At 39.2% G+C, this 10,056-nt stretch overlaps 1 protein-coding gene across 1 annotated transcript; it reads left to right on the forward strand.

Annotated features, from left to right (window-relative positions):
- Window positions 1-977: 977 nt before the first annotated feature.
- cxxc4 (CXXC finger 4) lies at window positions 978-2,143 on the forward strand. The gene has a single exon (XM_088007233.1). It carries the CDS (start codon window positions 1,051-1,053, stop codon window positions 1,969-1,971), a length of 921 nt encoding a protein of 306 aa, XP_087863359.1. The 5' UTR covers window positions 978-1,050; the 3' UTR covers window positions 1,972-2,143.
- Window positions 2,144-10,056: the final 7,913 nt, after the last annotated feature.

The following is a 10,056-nucleotide window of genomic DNA, read 5'->3' on the forward strand; positions in this document are numbered from 1 at the left end:
CACATTCGCATTTTGCTCTTTGCGAAAAAAAAAAAAACTACGGATAGGATATGAAATGCTTGACGGTTCCAGCGACGGACTGGCAATTAAAAGAGAAAGCCCAGAAAACGGTAATGGAAGTAGGGAGAGATGTGTCTAATGGGCTTTTATCTGTGGAAACCAAATCCAGACAGACTGGTTGGAAAGGCAGAGAAAGGAAATGCCCCCCCACCCCCACACACACATTCAGGAGGCCTATCCTCAGGCAGCTGACACTGTGGTTGGTCTGGTCCATGATCTGGTTGTAAATCCACCGCTGGCTATCACTGAGGGCTGTCACTGTAATAGTGGCCATGAATGAATGCCAGGTGCTCTTAAGAGACACCAGTGAGGGTCTTGTTTACACGGACAGGGCCGCCTCTGCTATCGCCGCTGCTGCAGATGCAATCGATATATTCACTGCACTTTAGCTGTACCATGAGTCCTGTGGAAAACAGTTTAATGCGTTAGAGAAATCCAAGTAATTATGTAAAGATTGTGGCTGTTGTTGTTTTATATATAGTATGAATGAGGGTCCCTTCTGATGTTTCAAAATGCAGACACATAAATATATTGGAGTATTGACACTCACATCCTAATGTTTAATGCATTTGTTCTCAAGATCTGAAAGTGTTGAAAGTGTTCCTTTTTTTTTTCCTGAAATGTGCAAATATTGTTCAGCATTACAATAATTCTAGGTTGATCTGTCACATTCATCATGTCACTGTCACCAGATGCAGGTCCGTTTGGACTGCTTTTTAATAGCCTCAGAGCCTGAAAACATGTCACAGAATGCTTCACATGTTCAGTTGCTACCTTTAGAGAAACATGAAGTTGAAAGCTGAATTTGCATGAGACCGTTTACCGTTTATCCTGTGCATGTAACTGTTATTTCTTCTCCGTTTTCTGCTTTCTAGTGCTGAAGAAGACACACCAGGATGGTTACTCATTGTTCCTAACCAGCTTCAGCTCGACAAAGGCCCGTGCACCTTCACGCTCTCCCCCTGAACACTGACAAGCACTTCCCCAGCCATGTCTAACATAAACAATGCGCTTTGCATTGAAAATGGACAAAATGCAGACGTGTCGCTCCTGCAGAAGGATAATCTCCAGGATGGTGGATTAAGTCAGCTCTTGGATTATAACGCAGAAATGGAAAGGTACAGGTCTTTTGCGAACTTTTACAAAACGAACGGTGCGTTTCCGCAGACTGCAAAAATTGCCCGAATCACGACGCCGATTTTTCCCAGCGCCAGAATTGGTATGTCCCCTTGGAACTGTGATAACGCCATGCTCTGGGGAAGGAAATCAGCGGCAATAAACCCTAATAGGACCAGCATGCATAGAAATGACTCCCAGAGGCCGGGGAAGCCTGGCGTGCCGCCAGAGACGCTGCAAATGGCAAATAATAATTTCCTCTCTACCTTATCCCCCGAACACTGCAGACCTTTAGCAGGAGAATGCATGAACAAGCTGAAATGCGGCGCTGCTGAAGCAGAGATAATGAATCTCCCAGAACGCGTTGGAACTTTTTCCGCTATTCCGGCTTTAGGGGGCATCTCATTACCTCCCGGGGTCATCGTCATGACAGCCCTTCACTCCCCCGCAGCCTCAGCAGCCGTTACAGACAGTGCGTTTCAAATTGCCAATCTGGCAGACTGCCCACAGAATAATTCCTCAGCATCCAGTGGAAACCCAGCGAAGAAGAAAAGGAAAAGGTGTGGGGTGTGTGCACCCTGCAGGCGGCTAATCAACTGTGGTGTTTGCAGCAGTTGTCGGAACCGCAAAACAGGCCACCAGATCTGCAAATTTAGGAAATGCGAGGAGTTGAAGAAGAAGCCTGGCTCGTCGCTGGAGGTGAGAACGGAGGCTCTGCTTCCCCTTCTTTTGTTATTATCCCCCTCGCACTCCAAAGCATTAACCTTTTCATCCAGTCACGTTCTAAGCCCTTGAAAATTGTTTCCATGCCCACCCATGCCTGAACATCCCCCTGCTTTCTCAAATCTGCCTACCCGCCTAGCCTAATTGGCAGTAATTAGGGGTGTTTGTGCGGAGCGCAAGCTGAGCTTGGCTCAGACACCCCTAATTGCTGCCAGTCAGGCTGGGGCTGGAACGCATCCGAACAACCCCGAGTTTGGCTCTGCTCCAAGCAGGGCTGGGAAATGGTTTTCAGCAGAGAGCCATCTCTCTCCGCACCCGGTCATTTTAACCAATTATGGAAGCCGTCTCTGGATGGGGAGAATCAATATCCCACAGAGCCTCAGCCACTGACCACCAAGAGATGGTGAGAGTGATGGTGGAGCTGCTGATGGCGTTTTTCAAAACACCCCCCTTCCCTGGGCCCAAAGTGTTGTATGCGCGTGTGTGTGTGTGTGTGTGTGTGGGAGGTGGGGGCGGTGGTTAATCCCATAAACTGATCCCCTTCCACACATTATGAATGAACTGATTGAAGTGTGGGTACACAGTATGCAGACTGTGTGTGTGTGTGGATCAGTCTGGGACAGATGCATATCAAGAGAGCTATGAAGGCAAACAGGTTCATTTAAGCTGATTTATTTTCCAGTTGACATTTGGGCGTCAAGTGCAAAGGCCAAATATGAATCTTCAGCCGTAAATATGCTTCTCTTTGCCCTCAGACTCACACAGATGCCTACAGGGGCCTGGATGAATGTGTTTCTAACAGATGCAACCTGAGGCTCGGATAATTTGCTCATTAATTAAGTGATTACACAGAGAGGAAAACTGGGTTAATCATAAAGTGTTACCTAATCTACTTTTGGAAAAAAAAAATAGCATTTATGAATTCATTTGTTAAGACTGAACTTAAGACATTGGTTTGTCAAAATCTTTGCTCACTTTCGCCACCACCTCTTTACCGTGGGTTTCTAAGATAATATAGACTAATGTAATATCAGATTACTGCTTTGACTCCTTTTCTGTGATCAAATGAAAGTTGGTTAAAATTGCAGAAAAAATTTGATTCCGATCATATTCACTTCCTGTAGTTTTCATTAGATCAGTGTTACAAATGCTAGTGGATAACAGGTTCTACAAAAAAACAAAAAACAAAACAAAACATACATACATACATAACCAGTTTGGTGTTATATTAGTACATTACTATAAAGATCTCGTCCAGCAAATGTTTCATTCTCCAGCTTATAATGTGTACACTGACAGTTTTCCTGCACAAATCATATTATCTCAGAATCCCACCCATGTGATCTCTGATCAGCACCAGGCGTGCTGGAAGCCACACAGTACAGGAGGCGTTTGCAACCCGATCTGACCATATTAAAATATTGCTTTTTTTTTTTTTTCTTCAAAACTGACTTAAAAGTTGTGTGGAAGAATTTTGCAGAAAACAGTGGCTGTGACTGTGTGAACAGTAGCTTTTTAATGTTTGAACGAAGGAAATGTAAGACAGAGAGCTCATATCATAATGTTGAAAGTCTGTGTTTTTTCTTACAGTTATTTGTTTACAATTAGCCAAATAAAGAACACAATGTTGGTTGGTTGTTGGTTTCATTAAGCCTACATCAAACTCCTGTTCTTTCCTCTGATCCAGATGAGAGTCTGTGCTGTGAAAGCTCCATTTTATTGGTGTCAGCCAGAACTTGCAGAGGTGGAAGCAAAAAGAACTGGCGCTACGTGAGTGAGCAATAGCACCAGTTTAGCACTGGAATTGGTTCGATAAAAAATAAAATACAAAAGAAGAAAAGAAACAAAACAGACTAAAGGAGCTGGTACTCGGTGATTCAACTGTATTTTCATGCATTTCTACTAACTGTGGAACATAAAATTTAACCAGATGGCCAATCATGACACTCATTTTGACAGGATGATGCTTACAAAAAACTTTTCTCCTTGTTGGAATCTAACTATCTGTCTTCTGTTGAATAACAAAACTACTTTATTGCTGATTCTATCTTAATTCTTTAAAAAAATATAATTTTCAAATTGAACAAATAAGTTGTAGTTGTTTCTTATGTTTAGGGGCTGGGCTAAAACAAACAAAAGAAATATTGAAACAAGGCAAATTATTCACCTCCTCACTTAGTAATTTAGTAATTGGCCAATTACTAAATTAGATGTTAATCAATTTAAAAACCAAACCTCAGTTACAGACATATTTAGATGGCTTTCTGTCCAGGGCAGCAAATGTCAAATAGGTATTCCAGAACCTAATTGGATTTCCAATCAGAGGTACTGGATGTCCATGGTGGTGTAAAGTTGGTATCTAATTCACAAACAAAGGGCTGTATTAGAGTTTTCTGTACAGCTTTTGACCAGATCGTGGTCAACATTATATGTTTATGCTGGTTCAACCTTGTCTAGATTATTTTACTCTCATCAGAGATTATTTAAAATACAGCTTGAGATTTGGAAAAACCTATTTGGATTCATGAAAAAAACAAAACAAAAAAAAGATAGTATTTTTGATGCTCTATTTACTTTAGGGATATCTTAGATGGAGAAAAAGGTGAAAAGCACAATGTTATCTTCTTCCTAAAATAATGGTGTAAGTATTCGTTTTTGCCAAAAAATTGATTTAGGCAAGAGAAAAAAAAATCATTTGAACTGTTGAATTGGTCAAACAGGGACCAAACTACTGTACACTGATTCCAGATGGTTCACATATTTTATTCTTAGTTAATCTGAATATATCGCACTTGATTTTTTGTTACTAAGTATTCTAAGCTCACCATATATGCCTTTCAGCTTATATCATGTTTTCTGGCTACTGATGTTGTTGTTGCTCTCATTTTGGCCAAAAACATTCCTCACTGAAAACACAAGTGTTACAGTTTGTTAGTACAGCTAGCGGTTATTTGGGAAGAAGTTGACTTTTGAAACTAATTTTTAGAAATATGTAGGTTTGAATTAAATTTAATGCCTTTTAATGCAAGAAACATTGCTAGCACAATAACCAGGGTCTCTCGAATGCCTCTAATGCACTATGAGGTAAACTGAGTTTAGTTGATGTAGTTTTTGGGCAGTGTGGGAAAACAATGCTGCCCTTGGTTTAGTGTGGACTGGATGTGGATGTTCCAAATGTGTCAGTTTCATGTTCGAACAGGTGCCCCCAAACAGGTGCGCAGGAAGCTGGATTCATGTTTATTATCCGAGGCGAGACTCGCTTCTGGAAAACATCTATTTGCAAAGAAGGGTGGAATTAGCAAGGGTGTGCAGCCTCTAAGCAAACCTGCACTTGCTTTTAAAAGCTTCTTCACCTTCTTCAGTAATTCATAGGATGGACTTTTCCGGCAGTAATTGTTATTTTTGGCTCTGCGTTTGTAATTACAGGTGAGCTTTTGGCTACGGAAATGCTTTTGAGTCAAAAGTTGGTGTCAGAAGAGGGACGTTCACGAGTTAGTTTAGAGAGATATGTTTTTTTTTTTTTTACATAAACCTTCCATTAATGCAAATACAGTGTCATGCAAAAGTGTTTAGTGTTTTCCTGGGTTGTATGTGGTGGACCAATACAGACCAATAGAATATGTGTGACATACTTTTGTACTGAGCCCTCTGTACTCTGCTACTCCTAAATAAAATCCACTATAAATAATTACTGTCAGAAGTTGCTTAGCTAGTAAAGACAGTCTCCTTGTGTGGATTTGTATTGTTTCTGAGTATAAATTTGGCTCCGTTTGCAAAGACCTTGTAGGTTTGTTAAAGAATATTAGGGAACAAACAGCATAATGAAGGCAAATGAGTACATCGGACCAGTTGGGGGAGAACTTTAAAGCAGATTTAGGTTATAAAACAATTTCCCAAGCTTCAAATATCTCTCAAAGCTCTGTTCAATCAGTGGTCCGAAAAATAAATAGTATAATAAATAGTAACTGCCAAATTACCACAACGTGGCTCTCTACCTTGAAAACTAACACTGCACATTGCCCTGAACACACCAAACCAAACCCTGCAGTGGTGGCAGCGTGATGCTGTGTGGTTGCTTTTCTGTAAAAGGGATCGGGACGAGTCGATGGAAAGAGAGATGACACTCAGCACAGGGCAAATCTGAATGAAAACCTTTTATGCAAATTGAAACTGGGTGCAGTGGGTCACCTTCCAGCAGGACAAAAACCCTAAGAGCAAAGCCACAGCTACAGTTCCATGATTTAGATCAAGTAATGCTAATACAAACATGTGCAGCACTTTTCAGTTTTATTTGTAAAAAAAACAAAAAAAAAAACACTATCTATGCATTTTCTTCCACTTCTACACTACTTTGTTTAGGTCTATCACTGAAAACCCAAATATTTTTTTATTTTATTTTATTTTTTTCATTTTAACACCATGCAAAGGAAAAATATCCAGTTGTCATGAATATTTTTGCAAAGTACATTATTTTGTATTTTCCTGCCAATATCAACAGTGTGTTGATTTTATAGCTGCTTAAATTTTTTTGTCATCCTGTTGAAAACGTGAGGAACCGGGTGATGTAGTAACCTCAGATGCAGAGCTTACAGAACTCACAAATAGCATGTTTCCTGTCTTGCACCTGTTTTCCCACTCACACAGGCAAAGAGGCACACAAGCACAGAGTAACGCACCAGGCATGAGCTGAGCGTACCTTTTTGCCTTGCAAGAGACGATAAGCTACCGGCAACCAGCTAGATTTGCCTGTCAATGTTTTCCACATGGGAATCACCCTGAACTAATTATATCTTAAGCAGCGGTGGAAAATGCAAATCAGAATTTTACTCACACCCCTGAAATCGGAGAGCCAATTTAATCTAATACCCCCTTTAATTTAGCGCGCTAATGCAAGGCCCTGGAGAATTGCCCCGTGTCACCGCTATGCCGTTCTGCAGCAGATCCTGCTCTGTCTCGCTGCTGCTGCTGCTCCCGCTTCTGCTGCTGCTCTCAGGCTCCAGGATGGATTAGTCTGGCAGATGAATCTCATCTAACCTAACATTTCCCGAGCAGTTACCTTTGCATAGCTTGAGCTCAGATGGCTCAAAGGTCCCGCATTAACATTCAAATGCTATACTCATGTGAGAGAGCAGGAGGAGACTTTCTCTTTGTTTGCTGCTTAAGCTATTTACGACAAACTAACTTTTAATTTGTCAAAGAAGCTAACAAATGACTATAACTTGGTGGAGTAAAAGTACGTTTTTCTGCATTTTGGAAAGCGTAATGAAAGGAAAATGCAAAACACGCTAACATTATGTGAGTCCGATTAACTGTTTCTAAACCAGCATTTTGTAGGCTTTGTAACCCAGGATTTTCTGATCATTGCAGAATACGGCCATGTGCTAACATAATCCATAACCAGCTCACACAGAGCTGTCAGAAAATGTGCAATGTTTTAGAGAAAGCACAAACATTTGACATTTATTCATTCATGAATTCGGTTAATGTTACGTTTTACCTTAATTAGAAATATGACCTCAACCGTTCTCCTTTTTTGACACAGTCAAGATAACTCAACCCAAACATAGGGGGAAAAAAAATATTTAAAAATGACTCATTTGTTTTTGTCTACAAATAGTTGGCATGTGCAAAGTTGGATGGATCTTTACTTCTTAAAATGTGATTTTGTAAATCTTTGCACAGTTTGCATATGGATGAGAAAGGCAAAAGCAGTGGAATATGTTTGTTTTCGTAAATATCTGTCTGTGTGCCTCCCTCAGCGTCCTTTGTTTAGCAGGTATAAACAGGTTTATCAGAACCACTGTCACAGTTACTATAATGTTTTCTTTTAATCATAATATTATTTTATTCCTTAAAAAGAGATATGTTAACAATATATGAGAGCACTGCTGAAGATGATGGTCAAAAATGGTTTCACTGATACAGACGTATAGTTCTGAGTGCCATTTTATAACATTTTGGTATATTTAATTCTGAGTGACCAAAGCTCTGCAACGCCAGGCAACATTAACTATAACATCATCTTAAAAAGCAAACTATTTTGTCATTGATAACATAACAGTAAGTTCTCTACTTCATAATATTAAAGGTCGATTTTCCATGAAAAACTAGTAGTAGAGTGGGTAACACTTTATTTGAAGGGGGTTGAATAAGACTGTCATGACACTTTCATAAACATGACATAACACTTTACCTTTAATAACATAAAGTTACCTAATTTTTAAAGTGCAGTCATTAATACTTTTATAACAAATTTATATCAGTAATGATTTCTTGGTTAATGTCAAGTTGTCATAACAAAGACATTTTGAATAATGTCAACTTTGTATTAAAAGTGTCATAATTTACCGAATGACACTTTATGACAACAGTCATAAATATTCATGAAGGCTTATTCAGGTTCATGACAGGTGTTATGTCATGTTTATGACAGTGTCATGTCAGTCTTATTCACCCCCCTTCAAATAAAGTGTTACCAAATCATGTCCCTTGGTTCATTTTCTTCTCAGTTATTATATACTCGGCATGATCAATAATATTTTGGAGACTTTTTTGGTGTTACATTTGCTGTCATAAAGCACTTGAGTAACAGACATATGAACCGTTCTGGGGGCAAGATTTTCCAAATCAAAAGCATATACCTGGGTATTTCAGCCAAAGGACATTTATGAATTATTTTTTTTAAATGTATTCTTATTTATCTGAAAAAAGATTCATATTTTTTAATGTAACCAACATCAGTCGGACAAAGAGAATGCTTGCAACATTAAAGGTAATTTATTTGAAGCTAAGGGATAAAGAATAAAATGCTCAAGAGTATAAAAACTATAGGTTAACATTAGCATCCATTCTCTATTTCTGTATGACTTCCTGATAATTTCCCTTGAAGCACGTTTTCTTCCAGTTGCAGTTAACTGTGTGAACTAAGCACTCAGTTGTAGCTCTTATTAACTGGTGATGTGTGGTTTGAGTATGACATGCATCTGCACTGGCTAAGACAGTCTTTCTTTTGTTATACTTTCCTGTAAAAAAATAAATAAATAAGTAGTGATGAAAATGATTGCTGATTCAATAGGTTAAAAACACAAATTATTAGTAATTATTTATTTACTTACTAGTAATTTGTTAAACTTTATTTTACAAAGTAAAATGTTTGAGAATATTTACAAACATGACATTGCCAAGATTACCTTCAAAGAAAAGACAAAAAAAAAAAAAAAATCACAAAATATGTAAAAAAAGGAACGTGATATTCCTAATTTATCAAAGTACGCAACACTGTCTGCATTACTTGGGCCTTTACAATATTTTTGATATTTGCAGATGATCAATTTTTCAACATTTTTAGAGTTCAGTGCTGTCATATCGCCCACACCGAAATACAATATGGTACTATGCAACTATGCAATGCGGTATAACATTGAATTTGAAGACATTTGTTCTCATTCAAAAGACAAAGTAAAAAAAAACAAAAAAAAAACATGCAGCTACACCTAAAGAGGCTTCGATTTGCTTGCAGCATAATGCTGAAGGGAGAGCAGGATGAGACTGAACAGATTGCTCTTTCAATTAACAAATGTCAAAGGCCAGCATCAAGTGATGTGCAGGAAAACAGTGTCTCAGCATAGGGAGGGACGCTCACTCTCCCAGTCTCGGTATTTGTGCAGGGCTGGTTTGACTACATGAAATGGTTGAGATGAAACGGCGGCATGTCTGTCTGGAAACCTTTGCTGTAGCGATAAAAGACAAGACCCCAAAATGGTAGAGAGGCAGGACCTCGAGGAAAATAGCCTGGATTTCAGCCCCTTAATGAGAGTGGGGGAGCCAAATAAGCAGCGGCCGCCAGGTCTAATTTGTTTTAGGTGTGCTCAGAATAGATAAGGACAAATCTGTGGCCTTCCCCCCCCACTACCCCCACCAACCTTTGCCTCTCTGGAGATAACACCGGCTGCTCCAAGTCAATCTCTGTGGGCTAAGGAGAGGGGGTGAAGAATAAATAAATTTAAAAAAAAAATGTGAAGGAAAAACTCTGAAGGACATGTGGCCTTAAGATCCATGGATCTCTAACTTACTGGATTTATTCAAGCTGAAAATTTGAAAATTAACTTGGTCACAGAGGTCTGGAGGAGTGTGGAAAAAAATAAAAAAAAATAAAGG

Source organism: Poecilia mexicana, unplaced genomic scaffold (genome assembly GCF_051168715.1).
Source record: "Poecilia mexicana isolate PSO_F unplaced genomic scaffold, ASM5116871v1 scaffold_1, whole genome shotgun sequence".
Lineage (NCBI taxonomy): Eukaryota > Metazoa > Chordata > Actinopteri > Cyprinodontiformes > Poeciliidae > Poecilia > Poecilia mexicana.